The 24,934-nt window shown below is 43.6% G+C and overlaps 1 protein-coding gene across 3 annotated transcripts in view; it reads right to left on the reverse strand.

Moving 5' to 3' along the window:
- SLC12A2 (solute carrier family 12 member 2) overlaps positions 1-24,934 on the reverse strand; it is an 89,972-nt gene that overhangs the window by 16,668 nt on the left and 48,370 nt on the right. For all 3 annotated transcript variants that reach the window (XM_020790650.3, XM_020790649.3, XM_020790648.3), the window contains exons 12-19: positions 24,638-24,761; positions 12,596-12,697; positions 11,702-11,857; positions 9,498-9,597; positions 7,215-7,326; positions 5,388-5,528; positions 3,483-3,589; positions 3-82 (exon numbers count right to left, since the gene is read on the reverse strand). In XM_020790650.3, the coding sequence (XP_020646309.3) occupies positions 3-82; positions 3,483-3,589; positions 5,388-5,528; positions 7,215-7,326; positions 9,498-9,597; positions 11,702-11,857; positions 12,596-12,697; positions 24,638-24,761 (922 nt within the window). The remainder of the gene's footprint in view (positions 1-2; positions 83-3,482; positions 3,590-5,387; positions 5,529-7,214; positions 7,327-9,497; positions 9,598-11,701; positions 11,858-12,595; positions 12,698-24,637; positions 24,762-24,934) is intronic.

Here is a 24,934-nt window from a genome sequence, read left to right on the forward strand (position 1 = left end):
ACCTTGTCCCTGAAGATGAGAGATATCCAGACCTTCCCGTAGACGGATAACAACTACTCCATATTGAATGTCAAAGGCATCACTGTAACAGAATAAATACGTTTTGTGGAAACTTATAAACAGTCAACAGCTGAGTGATTATTTTAATTAAGTGGTGCAGAGACGAAAGACAGTCAATAGGATCAGGCAGAAAAATGTCCCAGAGGATCACTCCAGCTCATAAAATGAGCAGAAACATTTCTACTTCCGGTGTATGTACTTTGGACATATCTACATATGGTTCTTATGCCAGCAAGTATGAAAAACTCAGCAGTGGCCAGAGGATTGGAAAAGATCAGTCTACATCCCAATCCCACAGATGGGCAGTGCCAAAGAATGCTCCAACTACCATACAACTGCACTCATTTCACATGCTAGAAGGTTATGCTCAAAATCCTACAAGGTAGGCTTCAGCAGTATGTGGACTGAGAACTCCCAGACATACAAGCTGCATTTCGAAGGGGCAGAGAAACTAGAGACGAAATTGATAACATGCACTGGATTATGGAGAAAGCCAGAGAGTTCTAGAAAAACATTGACTATGCAAAAGCCTTTGACTGTGTGGACCACAACAAACTATGGCAAGTCCTTAAAGAAATGGGAGTGCCTGACCACCTTACAGTGGGGTCTCTACTTAAGAACGTCCCTAGTTAAGAACAATTCCACTTAAGAACAGCTCCATTTGCTAAATTTTGCTTCTACTTGAGAACAAAAATCCAGATAAGAACAGGAAAAAAAACCTTTCCTGCTCTTTTTTTAACCTTAGGTCATCTTAGGTTAAAAAAAGTTCTCCCCCTAGTGGTAGAGTATGTATTAACCAGCTTTGCATTAGTTCCTATGGGAACTAATGCTTCAATGTACGAACGCACCTCTACATAAAAAAAACAGCCAGAACGAATTAATTGGTTTTCAGTCCATTGCTTCAAAATTAGCTTCGTCAGAAGTGCTTTTAACACTGTTCCCTGACCTAAGGGAAAAAAAGAAAAAATCCCCCTCTAGTGGTAGAAGGCGGAATAGCAGCTTCCCATTAGTTTCTATGGACGGAAAAGAGCAGATACGGATTAAATGGTTTTCAATGCATTCCTATGGGAAATGCAGATTCTACATAAGAACTTTTCCATTTGAGAACCACCTTCCAATACGGATTAAGTTCTTAAGTAGAGACCCCACTGTATTTATCTCCTGAGAATTCTATATGTGGGACAGGAAACAACAGTTAGAACTGGATATGGAACTGACTGGTTCAAAATTGGGAAAGGAGTATGACAAGGCTCTATATTGTCCCCCTTGTTATTTAACTTATATGCAGAATACATCATGCAAAGGGCTGTACTGGAGGAATCGCAAGCCGGAATTAAGATTGCCGGAAGAAATATCAACAACCTCAGATATGCAGATGATACTACTCTGATGGCAGAAAGTGAGGAGGAATTAAAGAACCTCTTAATGAGGGTGAAAGAGGAGAGCCCAAAAATGGCCTGAAGCTCAACATCAAAAGAACTAAGATCATAGCCACTGATCCCATCACGTCCTGGCAAATAGAAGGGGAAGATATGGAGGCAGTGACAGATTTTACTTTCTTGGGTTCCATGATCACTGCAGATGGTGACAGCAGCCACGAAATGGCTCTCGACGTACGAGCTTAATCCGTATTGGAAGGCGGTTCGTAGGTCGAAAAGTTCGTATGTCGAATCTGCATTTCCCATAGGAATGCATTGAAAACCATTTAATCCGTATCTGCTCTTTTCCAGCCATGGAAACTAATGGGAAACTAATGGGAAGCTGCTATTCCGCCTTCTGCCACTAGTCGTTGTTGTTTAGTCGTTTAGTCGTGTCCGACTCTTCATGACCCCATGGACCAGAGCACGCCAGGCCCTCCTATCTTCCACTGCCTCCCGGAGTTGTGTCAATTTCATGTTGGTTGCTTCGCAGACACTGTCCAGCCATCTCATCCTCGGTCGTCCCCTTCTCCTCTTGCCGTCACACTTTCCTAACATCAAGGTCTTTTCCAAGGAGTCGTCTCTTCTCATCAGATGGCCAAAGTACTGGACCCTCAGCTTCAGGATCTGTCCTTCCAGTGAGCACTCAGGGTTGATTTCCTTTAGAATGGATAAGTTTGTTCTCCTTGCAGTCCAGGGGACTCTCAAGAGCCTCCTCCAGCACCACAATTCAAAGGCATCAATTCTGCCACTAGAGGGGGATATTTTTTTATTTTTTCTTAGGTCAGGAAAGGAGGGGGGAGGCAGGGCATAGTTTTAAAAGCACTTTTGAAAAAAAATTTTCAATGAAGCCAATTTTTAAGCATGTTTTAAAGCATGTTGTGCTGATTTTTTCAGCACAAAGACACACAGGCAGGCTTTTTAGGTGCTGAGCAAGCCTCTCCAAGCCTCTTCAGAGCCAGTCAATCAGCTGTTAGGCGGGGAGAGGAGGGGGCAGGAGAAAAGCACAAAATGGCTGCCAGGCTCCCCTCTGGGTGTCGGCTTTTATCTGTTTGCTGCTCTTTTTCCTGCAGTTCGGGGGCTACCAAGGCCTGGTAAGTGACTTTCTTTTATTTATTTTTAAGTTTCTGACCTTTTTTTCCCCTACAGAAGCCTCTAAGGGGAGGGAGGGGGCAATTTTTTCCTGTTCGTAACGCGAGGGAAGTTCGTATGTTGAGTATGTAATTTCCTATAGGGTGGGTTCGTAAGTCATAAAGTTCATATGTAGAACCATTCATAAGTCGAGACCCCACTGTAAAAGATGCTTGCTTCTTGGGAGGAAAGCGATGAGAAACCTAGACAGCATCTTAAAAAGCAGAGACATCACCTTGCCGACAAAGGTCCGCATAATCAAAGCTATGGTTTTTCAAGTAGCAATGTATGGAAGTGAGAGACCATAAAGAAGTCTCCTAGACTGCAAGGAGAACAAATCTATCAATTCTGAAGGAAATCAACCCTGAGTGCTCACTGGAAGGAGAGATCCTGAAGCTGAGGCTCCAATACTTTGGCCATTGAGAAGACTCCCTGGAAAAGACTCTGATGTTAGGAAAGTGTGAAGGTCAGAGGAGAAGGGGATGACAGAGGACGAGATGGATGGACAGTGTCATCTAAGCTACCAACATGAATTTGACCCAACTCCGGGAGGGAGTGGAAGACAGGAGGGCCTGGTGTGCTCTTGTCCATGGGGTCATGAAGAGTCGGATACGACTTAACGACTAAATGACAACAACATATGCTTTTAAATAAAACTCATTCATTCTGAAAATCAATTTGGCAATTTTTAGTAAACTACGGAGCTCACAACATGGAGCTATGTTTATAATGCAAGTATATTAGTTTTATGTTGAAAACATAGAATCAACTGCAGTTAAGTATTGCACTCTATATTTTTCTTCCTGAGAATTAATGAACAGACATATTTAACAGAACTGCATAATTATTGTAGAGGTTTATCTTTCTACTCACTGTAATAGGTTGATGTAAGTGTCGACCTCATTCATATCAGCTGACTGCCAGTCTTTCTTAAATCCCATAACAAGTGTGTTCGGTCTCATTCGTCCCAAACCTGCAGCCTGACAACAACAAAATTTGGGATACTGTTGTGTTATCTACTTATATACCATTTGCAAAAGAGCTGGACATGAAAAACTGGAATTTCACTGCCCTACCCACACCTGTGGTTTCAGATAAGAAGTACACGAACTAATCATTCAATGATTTCAGTTTCAGTCTTGATACAACTTTGCCATCTGTTGGCTCTGATCTAAATGCAGTTTCCTCTGTCTTAAGAAATGTCTCAAGGACAGGGTTACAAGCTAACTTCATGATCTACTTCAAGCTTAATTTTTACAGTGGATATACCCTTTCTTCCATATAGAACAGATGAAACTGGGTGAAAAGTGACCTGCACGCATAGTCAACATACTGTTCCTTTCACATTATGATCAGGGGCACCATAATTTCCTGCTTGTACTCTCATCTCCTTGGAGGCAGCATCTGCTTAGTGCTGAGTTCAGAACCTTTCTTGTGTTCCACTATAGATTTCCTTTTGGGAGTTGAGATTCTTTTCTATATTTACAATTGGAAATAGAAAAGCACTGTAAAGGCTCTGTCATGAGAACAACTTTTAGTAGCATCTTTGCCTTCTTGAGGACTGGGAAAATTCACAGCAAAACTTTTCCTTACATGTTCTCATTCTGGCCTCTAGTATAACAGACATGAACAGAACAAGAAGCTTCTGACTTCTTGATTGCCTGCTGTCGAGAGACCTACCCTTCCATTGTGCCTTGATCCTGATGTCAGACCTTTTCCTCCTGATGCAGGAAATGTTGTGAGTCCTACTATCCTGTCAGATTAAGTAGATCCCTCAATGACTTTGCACCATCATTTCTGCCTGACTGGCTCAATGTTCAGTTGCTTTGAGTTTCTAGTATATCATTTATGGATCCAATTTTCTATTAATGGTTAGAGATGGGCACGAACCTCAGTTCCCTACTTACCAGCTGGTGCACACTCATATCCTCTTTAGCAGTTTGACCAGTTTCTGGCAGAAACACGAGCTTCCCTGCCCCACCTCCTTGGTTGATTGCCCATTCAGATAAGGAGGCAGGACAGGCAAACCCATACTCCTGCCAGGGACTGGCCGAACAGCCGAGGAGGAGGAGAGGAGTACACACTGACTGGTGAGTGGGTCATTGGCTGGGGAGGTGGGGAAAGGAAATGCGTGGCACCATACGTTTATGACCTGTAGTGGTGCATGTACGAACTGGCACAAACCTCCAAACTGAGGTTTGTGTCCATCTCTATTCATGGAAGGAGTTCTGAGGCAAATGTTCTCAGTATACTCCTGCAATAAGGTGGTGGAAAGATAATAGGATAGCAACACTCCATAAACTGAGGGTCCAAAACTTTTAGAATCATCTTCAATGAAAGAGAAGAAAAATAACTGTGGGCTGCAAAAGTCAACCTGGATTGGATGAAAATTTGAGTGTTTTCCTTCCTGATACTTGAAGAGCTTATGCTTTGCTTCCCAACACAGAATCTCAGGACTAAATCCATTCATGCTTGCATCTCCAGTCACTGGGTAAGAATGACACAACAGCCTCTCCCCTCCCTCTGGTACCCCTCCTGATATGTTGGACTTAGATGCTGCCATTCCTTTTCAGCAGAGCCAGGTATTATGGGAGCTGTACATACCTGGTTAACACACTAATCTTTAGTACAATATGCAACAATTCTAAAAAACAAACATAGAAACACACAGAAGAGATAAAAGAAATTTTGACATAACAGCTCTACTTGTAAATTCATTTCATAGAACAGATCATTACACAGCACAAAGACTTTTCTCTTTTTACCAAGACCACATACCTGCATTAAATACTGTGCACCATCCCTCAAATCTTCTGCATGGACTGGAGCATAAAATGCTTTCATTTTGTTTTTAATAAGCCACCGCTGGTACCTGCTCAAGTCAGCAGACAATTCCTTCAAGGCCTGTCTGCGAGGGCCCTAAAACCCCAGAAAAGGCAAAAGAAGCATTAGTCTGCTGACAGATACATACTGGCATGGGGGTTCTGCCAAACGAGGCTCCTCAGTTCTAGAAGCTTCCAAACTGCTCTGCATGGGTGAAGAATAGCCCACATTTGTTGATCACAGAGACCATGAAGAAATACAATTTCGCATGAAGAGACATACACTTATTAGAAATAAGGTTCCCCATTAAGAATAACTAAACTCTTATTTCAAAACATCTGCACAATTCAAAAGCAAAGAATACTACTTTTCAACCAGAGTCAACTATTGCACCAGTTCGGATGACAAAACATTACAGTGTGCTATCAAGAGTTGCTGTCAAAAAGAAGAGCATATTTTTGCTTCTAACCAAAGTATAGTACAACTTAGATTGAAATAATCTTATACACCCATACTTTTTCAGTAGGAAGCATTACAAAGGTTTGGTATTTTAATTCTCTGCTATTAACTGGGAACTTTCTAACTTTCTGTGCAAGTCCTGTTCTAGGGTGGTGTGAAGGAGAAGTGGGTCTTTTTTGCCTCTTTATGAAGATTGGCTGTCCTTGAGCTTCACCGTCACTACTGCCCATAGCAGAAACTATGAAATTTAACAGCAGAAGTTGCTAGGTGGATAGGAAGCCTCTGTTCCTTCCTGTCAGCCAATTTTATGGTGGGGTGGGTAACTTCTTCAGAACACCTCAAAATGGACTTTCACACTAGAATGAACCTCTATTTACATTCTCTGGGTGATGCTGTGGAGGCATCTGCAGGAGTGAGAAGTCTCCAAACCCTTCCAGTAGTAAGGGAAGTTATGGAGCTGGTGCTATTACTGGTCTGTCTTTCTGATGTTTAATAGACTGTGCAGCAGAAGATGACTTTTTGGGTTTTGGCTGCTGTTCTGGTACCGAGGGAGATTTCGGTACTGGTGTAGATTTGGGTGTCGAACCACCAGACTTAGTTTTGGCAGGCAGTTTCACCTTGGATTTGGACTTTATTGAGGAGGCCACAGAAACGTCCAGAGATGGTAACAGAAGTGGTGGTGGCTATACGGATTCCATATTTGGTGAAGGGTGAAGAGAACGTTCCAACAAGTAAGAACAGAGACGCTGCTGTCTTAATTTAAGAGCCTGCTTAGTAAACTTCTTGCAAATAGGGCAAGAAGCTGGCTGGTGGGCTTCGCCGAGGCAGAAGAGACAAGAGTTGTGGCCGTCGGTCAGAGGAATTTTACTGGGGCACGAAGTGCACCTTTTGAAAGGCCCAGAAGAGGCCATAAACTATCAAAAATGGGTAAGAAGGGTAAAAACAGGGGGGAAAGGGAAGAAGGGGGCCGGTGGACAGGAGAAAAAGCACAAAGTCTCTCACAAAATCCTTTACAACGCAATAGTGAATGGAGCTCATTGAAGAGAAGAAACCTCAGCGGTGGCAAAAAAGAACGGAGACACTTGCCAGGATGGGCGAACATGTACTAGAGGGGCAGTCCTAGCGAACAGTGTTAAGCTCTAGAAGATTCTGGAAACCTCTGCGCAGACGCAGATAAAAGAAGAATCCATAGCTCCACAGTAATTCAGGCGCCACATTACAAAAATGTTGTTTTTGCATCATTCCCAGTAAAATGTGTCCTGGCTACTGTTAGCGCTAAGAAGCCGAGTAATCTTAGAACAGGAATAAGAAATTCAGACTTACCATATGTATATGACCACAGATCATTAGTCCTACATTTTTGGTGAAGGCATGGACCAGATGAAGCAAAGCTGGACGTGAGTTTGGAGCACCACTCATTACAAGACATTGTGGCCTAGTTTTAAATTTAAAATAAAAGTTAATATGTACTTTAATGACACAGACATAGCCATTCTGAACTACTGCCTAAAAAAATAGCATGCTCCAATTAAACAGAAACTTTGCACAAATTATTCTGGAATTAACTCTATTTCATATAACTGGCACCTCCACTAGTCATTTATCAACAAGAGGAATTCAATATTGTCCTTGCTGGATCAAGTTGTCATGCTATCGGCTGTAACATGAGCCTAATCAAAAAGCTCTGGCTACAGAGCACTACTGAAACACTGTAAATAAAGTAAGATTAAATACAAGGCATTTCTGAACAAGGCTTTCAGGATCATGTCCTGCCGTTACCTTGACACTTGCCCCCAAGAAAGACATTTCTCAGTAAGGCTTCTCCTTTTCACATGAATACATTAATTTTGCAAGATGGGTGAATTAATTTGGGCTTGTTTTTATGGCTTGTGACAATACCTTTTTGTTACACTTGTATTTGAATTTTATCACTGACCGTTTTGAGTTTCAGAAGAGTAATAATAATACTCGTGCTGCCAAGTGGATAAAATGAGCAAAAAGGGGCTATCTACTATCAACATTATTCATTGGCAAAGGCTAGGGAAACCGCTACAGCAGAAGACAGGTGCTTATGGCATATATTCCAAATGTTACTCCAGTGGCAGAAAAATGCATAAATGCCAATGCACGCCCAATGCCATGAAAAGGCTATGTAGTTCAGGGTCCCTAATTCTCATGTTCTGTTGTGGTGTGTGTGTGGTAAGGTGTGGGGGTTTGTGTTTTGTTATGTTCTTTCTTTCTTTCTTTCTTTAAAACATTTTATCCCACCTTTCTCCTTTAAAAAGAACCCAAGATAGTTTACAACATTAAAAGACAGTATGTAAAGTGAACAACAGTGAGTGCACAATACTAAAAAGATCAAACATGTCACACTAAAAATGGTAAATAAAAGCAACACCAAACACATTCAAAACAGTAAAATGCAACAATCCATTTTAATAAAAAAAAACCCACTCAGGCAGCCAGTCACGGAGGGAAAGCCTGTCTGAAGAGAGAGGTCTCCATCTGCTTGTGGAAGGACAGCAAAGATGGGGCCAGCCAAGCCTCCTGTGGGAGGGAGTTCCAAAGTCTGGGAGCAGCAACAGAGAAGGCCCTCTGCCTTATCTCCATCAAGCACATCTGTGAAGGTGGCAGGATTGAAAGAAAGGCTTCTCCTGATTATCTTAATACTCAGGCAGGCTCATAGAGACAGAGGTGGTCCTTGAGATAGCTTGGCCCAAGCCATTTAGGGCTTTATAGGTTAGAACCAGCACTCTGAATTGTGCCTGGAAAGAGATCAGCAGCCAATGGAGATGCTGTAACAGGGGGCTTATCTGATCCCTCTGACCAGCCCCAGTATTAGCCTCCAATTAAGGACCCCCTACTTGTTTGCAGGCTTGTCTAGAAGGGTTATCTTCTTTAATCCATAGCTGCCTATCATTCCTCATTCCCTTGTTGATTAATTCAACTCAGGTTATTGTGTATAATTTGTTTTCCCACTGGAACACTTGGGTCCCAGACCAGATAGCGAGAAGGCACAATATGAGACACATGGCTCCATGTTCATTTCAAACTGTATCATTTCACAAACCCTATTCTAGCATTCACAGAAGGATTAACCTGAACTGCCCTCTACTGTTGTTCTTCCTGTGTGGAGACCAACAGCCTGACACAGAGATATTATGCTACATGTAGAAGCTGTCCACATGACTGGCCACCCTGAAAGATCAGAATTCCCCATCATGTAGAAAGCAATGATCTGGAGATTCTCCTCTTCCGATTGTGGCTTTTGACACAGGAGAACCACAAAGGAAGGGTGCAGCTAGCACTCTTCCTCAGATATTCAGATTAGCCCTTTTTATGAATGTCTGAATAAAGATTTGATCAATCTATTTTGCATGAAATAAGCAAATGGGAATAAAAGAGACACAAACAGTTGAGGCAGATGCCAGAGAGATGTTTGTATCTTTGCAAGGGTCAAGTTTTGTAAAACCAACTAAGTCATCCTCAACACACCCCTTTAGAGCTAAATACTATCCCTTCCTGTTTAGCATAACTGACTTCCACTGGCTTTAAGGCTGCTATTTCTGCATCTCAAGTTTTATTTCAAATACTATTTCAAATTACCTGAAATTTTTCACATGGTCTTCTACGCCAGTAAGGCGGACAGCATGTTGCAATGCATTTAAGTAGGTCAATGCTTGTGTGGAAGATCCCCAGTTAACATCTGAAAAAAAGTATTTTTGGTTTAAAACAGAAGAGACCCACTTAGATAAACATATCTGTCTTATTTTCAAATGTACCAAGATTTTATGATTTTTAGTGACAATAATAACACTTCTGCTATTAAGCTTAAACTACATCACAGGCAGTTTAATGAGAAACAATATCTAAGATACCTAGATTAACACTAATCATCTCAGCAGTCCAGCAATTAAGAATAAACTTTCCTTCCTAATATTTGGAGGAAGGTACCTAAAGCTCCCTAAAAAGTTATTTATTGACAACATATTTTTAGGATAAAATATAATAAATATCTAAGGAAGTATTTGCAACCTTTGGTAGTTATTACAAAGAAATCCAGTTACGACTCCAAAATATAAATGAGAGATGAATTCTTCTCAGGACTTGTAAAAACCCTGTTTTTCTCCATAGATAAATGGATGGCAGTAGAGGAGAATACAACACAACAGCCTGGATAGTAAGTAAAATTTCATAGCTTTGTAATGATTTATTTCTCCGCTTACAGAAAAAGAGACCTCATTAATAACTTGACTGAAATAGGCTATCACTGAAATAGTAGGGCTCATCATGTAAAAACTTTCATAAAGCCCCTACCTTAAGATCCCTCATTCCTATGAATATCTGTCAGCTGAAGAATTTTTTTCATATTTCTTTAAGCTCTTCACTTTATTATACAATGGTCTGTTGCCAGCTTATTCGAGATGTCCAGCATTATTAGATCAAGGGAAATTTCCAACACATGGCATGACTTTCCCAACTGCTTCTAAAAATGTATCTACACCAAAATGTGGGCCAGGACAGACTACTGTATGTTTTTGTGACTAAAATTTGTAGACAGAATCCAGTAAGAGTTTATACTGAACTAAATAAATCTAAATTATTGAGTTGAATGTATATATAAGTTGTGTTAAGAAATTCGAGCCAGGAACTCAAGACTTCCTTATTTCATGCAGTGCTTTGAAACATGCTCTTTTTCTTCCCTCGCCTTTTAAAAAAAAAGTACAGATTTGAGTAACAACTTCTGTTTCCTCTTGTGAAGCACTCAATAATTTCTTTAATGTTGCTTTCTCTCTGCAAGAAACTAGGCAAAAGATTCCTTTGTTCACATACATGTTCCCCATCAATCCCCCTCTCTCCAAAAGGAAAAGAAAAGAAAGAAAAAGCTAAACAGGGACAAACGATGTGACGGGCACCGTAAACCCACAGAACAGAGGAATTTTGCCTACACCCTTATAGCCATGAAAAAGACATACATTTATGATCTCACTTGCTCTCTTCTCTTGTTCCTCCCCCTCTTGCTTCTCTTACTGGCAGGCAACAAAAACAAAACTGAACATTAAATGTCTTGCTGCTCCCAGGCGAGAGTTCTTATACTGCCAGTTCTACACCAAAGGTGGGACTTAATCTGACAGAAAATAACCCCATGAACCTCATGCCTTCTCAACAGTACAACCTAAACCAGCACTGCAGATTGTGATGACAGAGTCCACAGAATATGTGGCCAGTTTCAGCACAGCAAAGAAATCAATCCCACTGCTTTCTTCTGGTTACAAACTTGGCCAAAGAGATTCCTGCTACCTACTTTTTCTTGTCAGACATTGACAAGAGACATGTACCAACCTCATGTTCCCATGGATTAATGGTTTTAATTCCAATTAATGGTTGGAGAGACCTTTTTGGCAAAAGTAAAAAATGTTGCCAAGCAAGACAAAGGATCTTCTCCCTATCCTGTCCAATCATTCACATGAGCTTGGATGCTGGCAGGATCTGAAATGTTTTTGCTCTCTCAGCACATGCTGAACTGGGCTACAGAATAAGGCAGCAAAACACATCCATGACAAACTGTCCCAGCATTTCTTCCAATGAAGGCATGGAATGTGCATCATGTCGTACAGAATTTCAGAAGAAAAGTTAAGCAATCAACTCTGTATATTGCTCCTCAGTGATTTTTCTAAAAAAAATAAGTTAATGTAATATACAGATTCTAAAGTTGACCTGTACACGCTCCCTATTTGAAAATACCTAGCAATATCCAAAGAATTACCTCATCTCAGAATTAACCTAGTTCCTCCCAAACATGCACCTACCTGGCTTCTTGTAAGTTACATAAATGTAGAGTCCTAGAACGATGACGTATGTGAGAAGTGCTGCCCACCAGTTGATGACAAACATCACTATACAGCAAAGAATTGCTCCAACTAACGACGCCCACATGTTGTAGTACTTAAAAGCAGGTCGCCAGCCTATTCAGAAAGTAAATAAAATTTAAGACTGTGAATTGTGTCTTCCCCCTTCAGTATTTACACAGTCCCATATTGTATGTCAACAGGGTGTATACAGATAAGTTGCCAACAGTTTGGATATAAATATTACATATACATAAAAACCAGCAAAAACATAACAGACCAAGCTAGCTGCACCATTGAAAGTGAGGAGATATATGTAAACTCAAACATCACAGTAAGTGAGCATGTTGAGGACCTGGAGTTACAGTGAATGAGGAAACTTGATCGCTCCTGCTTCAAGCGGGAGCAGTTAAACAAAGCATGGATATTCCATCTATGATTTGCTTAATGTGACATACAAACAAGCCCTTTTGCTCTTCTCTCCTTTGACAAACCCTAGAAATACCACACAATTTGTTATTTATTTTTTTGGCTTGTTGAGGGAAAGACAAGTAAGAGTGCTGTGGTCAGATGACGCAATAAGTAAAGCACAGACAGAAGATGTGTGGTTTAATGACTACTCCTGCTTGCAATGGGAATGATCAGGCATGAAGCAAAGGTTCTCTTGGGATCTCAGTATATTGTGACATGAAAACTCAACCCAGGAGTCAACATGTATATCTTCTTTTAAACTTTCAAGTTGTTCTTTACAATCTTGTTAGCTGGATGTTTTAAATTAAAGGGATCCTCTTTTAAAAGTCACATTTTCACCCTCACTGATTCAAATTTAAAAGATAATCAATATAAAATTCATACCTGGTGATTTTGCAAGTGAGGCATGGAATACAGAGAAGTTAATTAAGGCATAGGAAGCCAAGAAAAAGTTGGAGATAATTGGAGCAATTACATTCAATTCAGCTGTAAAGAAACAAAAAGAAAGATTATGCTGACTGTAGCAATAAAAAGAGAGGTTACTTACCTGTAATCATGGTTCTTCTAGTGGTCCTCTGTGAATCCTCACAATTGAGTTGTTCTGCACCTGCACAGGACATCTCAGAAGTTTCTAGAGCTTAAAGACATGTGATTAGTAAGATGTTCCCCCATGGAGCGCATGCTCTGCCTTCCAAACGTCCCCTCAGTTCCTGTAAGAGTCCGCCGCTGTCCAAAGGCCTATATCAAGGACAATGTGATGGACAGAGGGCAGGATGGACGAGATGTGTGGATTCACAGAGGACCACCAGAAGAACCATGGTTACAGGTAGGTAACCTTTCTTTCTTCTTCATGGCCTCTGTGAATGCACACAATTGGGTGACTGACAAGCTCATTTACCAGATGGTGGGACATCACAGTAGAAAGGATGTCAAGACCATTCTGCCAAAAGCAGCATTATTCTTCGCCCAAATATCGAGACGGTAGTGTTTCACAAAGGTTGATGGGTTAGACCATGTAGCTGCACAGCAGATGTGAGGAAGTTTTATTCCATGCTGGAAGGCAGTAGAAGTTGACAGTGCTCTGGTGGAATGGGCCTTTAAATGTCCAGGAGGTGTTTTGCCCGTGAGCTAATAGGCCAATGAGACAGTCTGGACAATCCAGCGAGATATAGTTTTAGGTGAAGGAGGGGCACCCTTATGAGGGCCATGAAAGCATAAGAAGAGCCTTGGACACTTCCTGAATAATTTGGTTCTATCAATATAGAAGGCCAAAGAGCGTCTTATGTGAAGCATGTGGAGCATGCATTTGAGAAGTGTAGAAGGAGACAGAAATAGAGTTGTTAGAATCAACGGTTGATTGAGATGGAATTCAGAGACAATTTTGGGTAAAAATAACACAATAGAGGGTCACCTTACCAGGGTGGAACTGAAGGGAGTCCGATCTGAGGCCTGCGAGCTCACTAGCACATTTAGCAGATGTTATTGCTACAAGGAATATGTTTTTAGAGAAAGTAATTTGAAATTAGTAGTAGCCATTGGTTTGAAAGGTGGTTGGGTAAGTGCATAGAGGACAAGCTACAAAGACCATTGAGGGAGCGGATGTTGACGTGAGGGACGAATATTATGGAGTCCCTTCAAGAATTTCTTCAATGTTGGGCGAGAGAAAAACCTAGCCAAATCAGACTGAGAAGACTTATGAGCTATAATAGCAGAAATATACACCTTGAGGGTAGTGAGATGGTCCAAAATTAAAGAGATGAAGGATAAAGGTAAGTAAAGTCTTCAGAGAAACCGGTGTTGTAGGTAAGTTCTGAGAATTGGTGAAAAGGAATGCTTTCCATTTGCTTTGGTATAATTGTTGGGTTGATAGCTCTCAGGCTCGATCTAGAATATTCTTTATATTGAGAATATTCTCTATGCTGTCAGGTTCAGAGAGTCTATGTCGGGGTGGTAAATCATCCTGTTGTCCTGGATCAGAAGGTCAGGGATCAACGGGAGCTGGAGCATGTAAGATGATGTCAACCTCAAGTGGGTGAACCACGGTTGACATGGCCACCATGGAGCAAGGAGGATGGCATTTGAGTGGAACTGTCAAAGTCGAATGATGGTTTGTTGAATGAGTGGAACCAGAGGAAGTAAATAGAGTAGGTCTCCGACCCAGTCTATCATAAAGGATTCTCTGAGTGAGTTCCTGTCGATACCGGCTCGGGAGCAATACCGTTGACACTTGGTGTTGGTCTCAGAAGCAAAAAGATCGATTAATGGGACATCCCATCGATGACAAAAAAAGGTCGAAAACTCTGTTGTTCAATGCCCATTCATGTGTCCTTGTGGTAAGGCGATTGAGATGGTCTGCAAGAAGGTTGTCACCTCTGTGGTGACGTGGGCTGCTACCGGAAAAATGTGATGTAGGTAGCACCATTCCCAGGGTTCGACCGCCAGATACAGGAGCGACAGGGAGTGGGTACCTCCTTGCTTGTTTATATAGTACAGCACTGTGGTATTGTCTGTGGCTAGCTGTACTGCTCGCCCTGCAATGAGAGGTAAGAAGGCGTGAAAGGCCTTGATAATTGCTAAGAGTTCGAGACAGTTGATGTGTAATAATTGTTCTTGTTTCATCCATAAACCATGTATCGTGTGGTATTGACACAGAGCTCCCCATGGAGCTGGCGTCGGTGGTGACCTGTATTGAAAGTTGTAGAGGCTGAAAGGGTCTGCCTATAAGCAAGTGAGGAAGAAATGTCCACCATGTGAGGTGACTGGCAAATTCTGATGTAATTTTTAAATGTAAAATTTACTGTATTTATTTATTTTTGCATTCTGTGGCTTCTAGGGTTTGTGCATGAGACCTCTCTTTTATTTTAAAATGTGTGGGTTTCAAATGTACAGAAAATTTTCTGTGAGGGCCTGTGGTTGATGGCATGGTGTAAAATGGGGTTTTAATCCTTGCTGATTTTTGAAGCAGGCAGGCTGTACAGTACAGTACCTATAAGAGTCCACCAATAAAATGCAGTTTAAGACTCCAAAGTATTTTTTTTCTTTAAATCAGAAAATTTTCTGTGAGGGCCTGTGGTGGTTGTAGATGCAGGCAGCCAGGCTTTAAAATGGCAGGCTTTAAAATGCAGTTCAAACTCAAGTCTGAAGTTTAAGTTTAAGACTCCACAGTCTTTTTTTCTTAAAATCAGGGACTTTATCGATTTGTTGATGCATGGTTTGTGCACTGTGGTGAGCTGAACCATAGTCATGGCTCCAAAGAAAGAACAAAGCAAGACCCTCCAAAAAGATATCTCCATTGAAACCAAAAAGGAAATAATCAAAAAGAATAAACAGGACATGTGTTTGACTGAACTGGCCGCTGGAATACCAGATGGCAAAGTCAACCATTGGTACCATACTGAAGAGGAAAGATGTCTTGAAGCACACTGATGTGGCAAAATGAGTCACAATCATAACAAAGAACTGGCCACCCCTAATGGAAGAAGTGGAAAAACTTTTACCGGTCTGGATCAACAAGAAACAACTGAAAGTGAACACCATCAGTGAAAAAGCGAGGAAGCTGCACAGTGAATGGAAAGAAACCCCTCCGGAAGTGCAGCGCAAGAAGAATTCAAAGCTAGCAAGGGGTGGTTCCAAAAGTTCCAGAAGAGAAGTGGCATCCACTGCGTTATAAAACATGGGGAGGCTGCAAGTTTTGACCATGATGCTGCAGAAGCCTTCAAGGTGGAGTTTGCTGAATTCATCAAGGAAGAAGACTACCTCCCCCAGCAAGTCTTCTATTGTGATGAGACAGGGCTGTTCTGGAAGAAGATTGCCCAGGAGAACCTACATCACCCAGGAGGAAGAAAAACTGCTGGGCCACAAACCCACGAAGGACAAATTGACCCTTTTGTTCTGTGCCAATGCCACCGGCGATCTGAAGATCAAGCCTCTGCTGATCTACCACTCCCAGACTCCTCACCCATTCCAGCGAGAGAAAGTCAACAAGGCCAAACTCCCTGTCATATAGAGGGCCAACGCAAGAGATTGGATGACAAGACAGCTGTTTCTGGAACGGCTCTATGACGAGTTTGCACCCACTGTCAGAAGATATCTTTCAGACAACCAGCTTTCTGAGAGGTGCCTTCTGCTGATGGACGACGCCCCGGCACACACACCCATCCTTGGTGGAGGACATTGATGAGGATTTCATCAGGGTCAAGTCCCCCCCATACAACATCTCTTCTGCAGCCCATGGACCAGCAAGTGATCAGCAACTTCAAGAAGCTGTACACAAAGGCACTCTTCACCAGGTGCTTCAATATCATCAAGGAGATGTCCCTGACCCTGAAAGAGTTCTGGAAGACATAGTAAATTTCCCTGCGTGGAGGGGCATATTGAGCTGGAGAAAGGTGTTGTCTCTTTGCACAGCGCTTGCAGGGAGACTGGTGAGAGAACTCCGAACCAGAGACCTGAATAGGTATTGCTCGCCCTGATGATCTAGGGCTTGAATGGGCCAAGGCCAGGCTGAAATGAACATCAGCTGGAGATAGGCCAGTACTCAATGAAAGGCTGGTGATGGAAGCTGCAGCCTGAGTTGGTGTTAAAGTTGGCTTGTCTCTATCTGAAATCTCTAGATGACTTCTCAAGGATCAGTGATGGAGGCCCCGGTTGAGGTGGATCTATTTGAGTCCATTTCGTGGTTTCTTAGTTTTCTTAGGTTTGGTCTTATCCTTCTTTTTCCTAGATGAGCCATCAGGACAAAGTGGTGCTTTCAATGTGGATATCGAGCTCGATTTCGAAGTGGACTTCGAAAGGCCTTTTTGATGAGGTGATGGAGTCGTCGAGCTCAGTATCAGGTAAGCGGTTACTTGACGCTCTGGAAGCAGAGTTGGAGATGTTGGTGTGTCCATGGGGGCTGGATCCCAAAGGTATGAGCGAAGTCTTTGTAGGCGTGATTTTAGAGCGGGTCTTGTAAGCTTTTTACACTCAGGGCAGGAGTGTGTTTGGTGCTGTTCCCCAAAGTAAAAAAGTTAATGATCGTGACCGTCAGTAAGTGGTATCTTGTTCATGCAAAGCATGCACCGCTTGAAAGGCCTTCAGGGGCCCATAAAAGGTTAGGGGGAAAGGGAGGGAAAAGTGGTGATGGAGTTTGAGGGCAAAAGGGAGAGAACAAACACAGGTAAAGAGAAAAAGGACTGAGGTAAATTGAAAAAAGGGGTAACTTACAAGGGAACGTCCAACAAAGATATGATTAAAATAGAAAATGAAAGAAACGATCGGAAGAATCAATAAATAGGCAGTAAAAGATCTCAATAATTGCTGTAGCATTCCAAAACAGGTCCAACCGAAGCGGCAACAAAAAGGAACTGAGAGGACCTTTGTAGGGCGGAGCATGCGCTCCACGGAGGAACGTCCTACTAATCAAATGTCTTTAAGCTCTAGAAACATCCAAGACATCCTGCGCAGGTGGCAGAACAATCCAATTGTGTGCATTCACAGAGGCCACGATGAAGGTATGGTAAAATAGAGTTGCATGTCATTTATTTATTTGTTTGTTTCAACTTATATGGGGCAAAGCACTCTACGGGCAGTTCACAGAATAAGCATACAGACAATATAAAACAACACAGCACAATACACAGACACATATAATCAAACAATAAAATCAATCAACCAATAAAAACATTGAATTAGCCAAACCCATCTCCAGATGAACGAACAAATCCAACTGTTAAATGTTGTCTTTGACCAGGTACTCTTTGCAATCCCCCACGTATAGAAGTAGCTGTACATAACGGAGCTCCCCAAAAATCTCTGTAGAAAGAGCTTCTGCAAGATCAGAAGCTCTTTCTGTTTGTCCTGTGGAATGGTGCCACACACAGGCAGAATCTGTGCCTACCACTAGGTTCCATTTATGGGTCATCAATGAAAGCATGGCCAAGCACTATTGAATCTGAGGTAGGTACCTCTAGACAGTAATCCCTTGACAGCAAATGAGACCTATATCTGTACAGAAAGAGCATGAAGTACAGGATTTCACGGCCAGGGGAGGGATAAAAAAACCTGACTGACCAAAAGTAGATTGCAACACAAAGAGATTACAGAAGCAGAAGGCCACCAATGGAACAGAAAAAGGATGGGAAGAAAAAGAGGTTACTTACCTGTAACCATAGTTCTTTGAGTGGTCCTCTGTGAATTCACACATATGGGTATTGTCTGCGCCTTCGCTGACTCTCTCGGAAGATTCTAGAGCTAAAAGTAACAATTTTATGGTGTGATCCTCCATGAGGTATATGCTCCTCCCACCCACCATCTTCCCCAGTTCCTTAATTTTATCCACCAGGTATGAAGGAAAGAATTAATTAATTATATAATCAATCTGTGACGGATAGAGGGGAAGGATGGGCGGGTTGTGTGAATTCACAGAGGACCATTCAAAGAACTATGGTTACAGGTAAGTAACCTCTTTTTCTTTTTCGTGGCCTCTGTGATTGCACACATATGGGTGACTAGCAAGCGGCACTTACCGGTTGGTGGGTCGTCATGGTAAGAAGGATGACAGGACAGCTCTGCCAAATGCAGCATCTTGGCGTGCTCTGACGTCCAGGCGGTAGTGCTTGACAAACGTGGACAGTGTGGAACACGTAGCGGCACGACAGATGTCAGGAACCTCGGTGCCACATTGAAAGGCAGTAGAGGTAGACAGTGCCCTGGTAGAATGAGCTGTCAAATGTTCTGGAGGGGATTTCCCTGACAGGCTGTAAGCAAGGGAGATAGTCTGTACAATCCAACGTGCTATGGATTGAGAGGAGGCTGGGGCCTCTTTGTGTGGGCCGTGAAAGCAAAGAAAAAGTTTATTGGACTTCCTAAAAGCTTTTGTCCTTTCGACATAGAAAGCCAGGGCACATCTGACATCGAGATTATGGAGCATATGTTCTAGGGGTGATGAAGGAGACTTGAAAAAGCAGGGTAGTATGATGGGTTGGTTGAGGTGAAAGTCAGAGACCACCTTTGGGAGAAAAGAAACGTCAAAATAAAGAGTCACTTTATCGGGGTGAAACTGGATAAAGGGAAGATTGGCTCGAAGAGCGGCGAGCTCATTAGCCCGTTTGGCTGATGTGACTGCAACAAGGAAGGCCGATTTAAGGGTCAGGAATCTGAGGTCGATGGACGCCATGGGCTCAAACGGAGGCAGCATCAAGGCATTAAGATCTAGCTGGAGTGACCACTGAGGGGTGATACGTTGTTGAGGAGGGCGAATGTTGTTGAGCCCTTTGAGGAACTTCTTGACAGTTGGGTGAGAAAACAACTTGGAGGAGGGAGAATCATCGGGCTGGTGAGCCATAATGGCTGAAAGATGGACTTTTAATGTGGACTGGGAAAGGCCGAAACTGAAGAGATGCAGGAGGTAAGCAAGCAGAGTCTTCAAAGAGACAGGTATAGCAGGTAAGTTATTGTCATGAGTATATTTTAGAAAAGACTTCCATTTATTTTCGTATAGGAGGGTAGTGGAAGGTTTTTGGGCTCGAAGAAAAGCCTGCATCACGTCGGGAGTATCCTCCATGCCACAAGACAGAGAGGCGACATCTGGGTGAAGAATGAGGCTGCGGTCGAGCGAGAAGAGATCTGGGCGGAGAGGAAGGCGGAGCATGTCCAACGACATTGAGACCAGGTGAGTGAACCATGGCTGGCGGGGCCATATGGGGCTATCAGGATCGCGTTGGCTCCGTCCTGTCAGAGATGGACAATTACCCTCTGGATTAGAGGCAGAGGGGGAAATACGTAAAGGAGATCTTGAGACCAGTCCATCAGAAATGCGTCTCCCAGAGAGTTGATGTCCCGTCCCGCTCTGGAGCAGAATCGGGGACATTTCTATTGAGGTCTATTGAGGGCGTGCCCCATCGTCGGCACAGCCACTTAAATATGACATCGTTCAGAGTCCATTTGTGTGTCCTCGTTGGTAGCCGACTGAGCCGGTCTGCCAAGGTGTTGTCATCGGTGGAGATGTGGACAGCAATAGGGAAAACATGGTGGGAATAGCACCACTCCCAGAGGTCGACAGCTAGGTAGAGCAGAGAAGGGGAGTAGGTGCCCCCTTGCTTGTTGACATAGAAGAGTGCAGTGGTGTTGTCTGTTGCCAACTGCACTACCCGTCCTTGGATGAGGGGAAGAAAGGAGTGGAACACTTTGATGATTGCCAACAGTTCTAGATGGTTTATGTGAAGTGGTAGTTCTTGATTTGACCAGAGTCCGTGGACTGCGTGTTGAAGACAGTGAGCGACCCATCCCGTGGGGCTGGCATTGGTTGTGACCTGAATGGAAGGTCTGAGAGGTGAGAAAGGCCTGCTGATGAGAAGGTTGTCTGGGCGAGTCCACCAGTCGAGCTGGGAGGCTAGTTCTGGTGTCACTGGCAGTAGGGCAGAAGGAGGATCTGTGACGGGATTGAACAGGGAAAGGAACCATGCCTGCAGGGATCTCATTTTGAGCCTGGCGTGTTGGTTGACGGCCGTCGTCGATGCCATGAGCCCCAGGAGGTGTTGGGCGTGATGCGCCGAAATGGAATGATGTGTTTGGAACAGGCGGACAGCCTTTTGGATTTTTCAGATCCTGTCTGGAGGCAGGAAAGCTCTTGCACGGAGGGAGTCTACTTCCATGCCTATGAACTTAGCCGTCTGCTTTGGGGTCAAGTGCGACTTTTCGAGGTTGATCTTGAGACCGAGACTATGAAGCGTATGGAGCGTTGTGTCTCATGCTCTTATGGCGTTGTGGTATGATGTCGCCACTATCAACCAGTCGTCGATGTAGGGATAAATATTTACTCCCTGTAGCCGGAGGGAGGCAGCTACCAGCGCCATGCACTTGGTGAAAGTCCAGGGGGCGGTGGAAATCCCGAATGGGAGGGCACAGAATTGGAAGGCAGTGCCATTGAAATGAAACTGGAGGAATTTTTGATGGCCCGGATGAATGGAGATGTGGAAATAGGCGTCCTGCAGGTCGATAATTATGAACCAGTCTCCCTGCGAAAGCAAAGGGATAATAGAGTCCGGTGTAAGCATGCGGAATTTGTGGGGAGATATGAAACAGTTGACGTGAGTGAGATCAAGGATGGGGTGGAGGCCTCCATCTTTTTTAGGAACAGTAAAGTATTTTGAGTAGAAACCGTTGAGGAAGTCCGAAGTAGGGACTGGAAATATTGCGTGTTTCTGGAGAAATTTGGTAACCTCGTCCTGCAGAGCAGAAGAGTGGGGGGGGGGTGTCGAATGAACCCCAGCGGAGGTAATTCAGAGAATTCTATGAGGTAGCCAGATGCTATGATGGCTAGAACCCATTTATCTGAGGTAATGGATTGCCAACGATGGAAAAATGGAGCCAGTCTGGTACAGTTCAGTGGGTAAAGAGGAATGTCAGAAAAGGGAGGCATAGGTAGTTGTCAATATTGCTTACCCTTTCGTTGTCCTTTACGAAAGGATTGACGTTGACGAGGTAGGTTTTGAGGCCAGTATGATGCCATCAGAGGTTGAGGGGCAGGTAAGGACCTGTCGGTTTGATGGGGATGATACTGTCTATAAGGTTGGAACTGTTGATTCTGGTATTGCTTGGGGTGAAATTGGCCCAAACGGTAGAAGGGCCATTGATAGGAGGTAGATGGCTGAGCAGAATAAGAGCGCACAGTTTTGCGCTTCTTATGAAAGTCCTCCATGGTATCATCAGTTGTGGAATTGAGCAGGCTGGCACCATCAAAGGGCAAGTCCTCGATTCTTGACTTGGTGTCATCAGAGATCGTAGAGGATTTAAGCCAGGCATGGTGTCGAATAGAGATAGAGGTAACCAAAGTTTTAGAAGTGGCCTCAGCGGAGTGTCGTGCCACAATCCTTTGATACTTGGCAAGAGAAATGGCTTGCAAATGGATGTTGATGAGATCAGATCTCAGGGGGTCAGGAGATGAGTCAATGAGAGGAAGGACTTCATTCCAAAGATGACGCTGAAAGGCGCCCATAGTTGCCTTGTAACTGATACCCCTGAGCAAAAAGGCTTGCAGAGAGTAAATTTGTTTCGCCATTGTGTCAACTTTTCTGCCGTCTTTATTGGCAAGGGTAGGTTTGGACCTAGCCTGGGTTCGGGCCTGATTGGATTCGACGATAACAGAGTTAGGCACTGGATGCTTATTGAGGAATTCAGCATCGACACCGTGGGTCCTATAGAGGCCATGGGTGCGGCGAGAGATCTGCATAGTGGAAGGTTTTCCCCAAGTGTCCTTAATAAGTTGAAGGATAGACTTGTTAAAGGGGAGACTCAACGGAACGGGATGCTCCTGGTTGATGTCATCGAACACTGGGTCAGCATCCACGGCCGAGGCTGTTTGGTGTCGAGATTCAGGGCTTGTGCCATTTGGAAAATAAGCATAGAATATGAGGAGAAGTCATCCGAGGAGGACGAAGCATAGCTGCCCCTCGTATCTGGGACTAGAGGGGGAAGCTCGGGCTCATGGGAGGACTCAGAGTGTTGTGCCTCTGAAGATGCAGGGGAGCTTGGAGATGAAGGGTAGTCTGATGGACCGAAGCCCTCTGTCAGGGGAGCTTGGTGCCGTTGAGTTAGGCATGCCTTCAAAAGGGCCTCGAGATGTTATCAGGTCTGGCATCGATGGTGCGGGACGTAGGGGTAAGGGTTCATGAACTCTGTCTCACATTCGAGTTAGAGGAATTGGCTTAGATGGGGCAGGAGGGCATACAGACCTGAAACCGTTGGGGCCAAAGTGGTTGCGCGGAAGCGATTCGAGTCCACAAAGGGGACGGCATGGGGGAGTTCCAGCGTTGTTCGGGGCCGTTTAGCCTACTCAGGCTGGTACCTTTCATATAGGGTTTGCCAGATGAAGGGGTCAAAATGGTATGTTACCATTGGAAAGGGGCACAAATCGCCTTGCGATGGCACGGACCTTGGTGGGGAGAGGTGCTTTCGTTTCTCCTTTCTCTTCCGTGGAGGTGAAGGGGGAACCTCCAGATCAGATGCTGAGCTTTCAGCTGCCCGCCCTGAGTCAGGATCTGAATGGGCTGAGGCCGGGCTGGACTGTGGCACAGCCACGTTGAGGCCAATGCTCAGAGTTTGGAGCGGCATCATGGGGGGGGCACGACATCATGGGCTTCATCTCCATCCGAGGCCAAGTCAGGGGCTTCTCTGGATGATTCCCCGAGGATGGGGGAAGGCAGAGAAGGCTGAGGGGGCTCCACTCAGGGAAGTCTGTCCTTTCTAGGCCTCTTAGGGGCAGGTTTGGGTTTTTATTTCGAGCTTGGATCATGCGCTCGAGACTTCTGAGAGGAGGGCAACTTGTGCTTACCAGACGATCTTGCTTTCTCAGAAGTGTCCTTAGCTGGTAGCACAGAGGTAGAGTCAGAAGTAGACTGGCCCGCTGGAAGTCTATTGGCTGAAAGGGCAGGAGATCTAGCCGCTTCTGAAGACGCAGTAGGAGGATTCATGGCTGTTTGCCAAAGGTAAGACCTAAGTCTTTGGAGCCTCTGTTTAAGTGCCGGCTTGGTTAAGTTCTTACAAGCAGGGCACAAATGGGTCAGATGTTCCTCGCCCAAACAAAAAAGGCACTGGCTATGACCGTCAGAAAGTGTGGTTTTATTTGCACAGGTCATACAACATTTAAAAGGAGACGGCGAGGCCATAAGCAAAGGACGGGGGGGGGGAGGGAATAAAAAGACCGCGGGAAGCCGATTAGGCAAACAAAAGACACGGAGGATCACTAAGTAGTAAGATAAACAAACAAAAGCTCAAAAGAGCCTAGAAAAATAGCCAAAAGGCAAATAGCGAAGCGCTCAATCTTTTCTGAGAACCATTCAGCTCAGCGGAAAAAAGGAACTGGGGAAGATGGTGGGTGGGAGGAGCATATACCTCATTGAGGATCACACCATAAAATTGTTACTTTTAGCTCTAGAACCTTCTGAGAGAGTCAGCGCAGGCGCAGACAATACCCATATGTGTGCATTCACAGAGGCCATGAAAAAGAACAAACAGTTTCATTAATAGTCTATAAAGTTTACCTTCATGTGATAGCTTCTAAACTCATTTTTAATGAGTTTTTCCATAAACCCAAAATCTCTACCGTGTTCCCCTCAATTGGAGTTACATATTATAGTAGCTGAGAAAAATGAGATGTGGTAACTATACTATTACATTTGTTTGCAAGAAATGTTTTCTGTTCAAGAGCTACAGCTGATATGAGTACAGAGTGTATTAACAAAAGATAAACTTAAATCGTGAAATGTATGCTGACAAAAGGCCATTTGAAATGGCTGTATGAGGTAAACACTAAACATCTTTTTCTGGGACCAAAACGTCCTCTACCAACAGAATAAGGACACAGAAATCATAGCTCTGGAGGAGCTTTACATGAAAAAAAAAATCAAAATTGTCTTCAAGGGAAAAACATAATTTAAATTAACTAACCAATTAATATGAATCCAAGAGCAATCATGAATGTCAAAAGATATCCTCGCAGAGGTTCATTATTCTTCCCATAGCCTTTAGCAAACATCAGAAAACCAGGGTAAATATTGTCTTTACATAAGGCCTAGGGAGAAGAAAAGATACAAACAATTAAACGATGGTCATATAAAAATGTAATCAATATAAAATCTCAGGAACACAAGAGCTAGCACACAGAGGCCATCTAAAAAGAATGGCATTAATGTTAAAACTTGAATGACTGCAGAGAGCAGCAGTTCAGTGTGGTCTTAAGCAACT

Source organism: Pogona vitticeps, chromosome 2 (assembly GCF_051106095.1).
Source record: "Pogona vitticeps strain Pit_001003342236 chromosome 2, PviZW2.1, whole genome shotgun sequence".
Taxonomy (NCBI): Eukaryota; Metazoa; Chordata; class Lepidosauria; order Squamata; family Agamidae; genus Pogona; species Pogona vitticeps.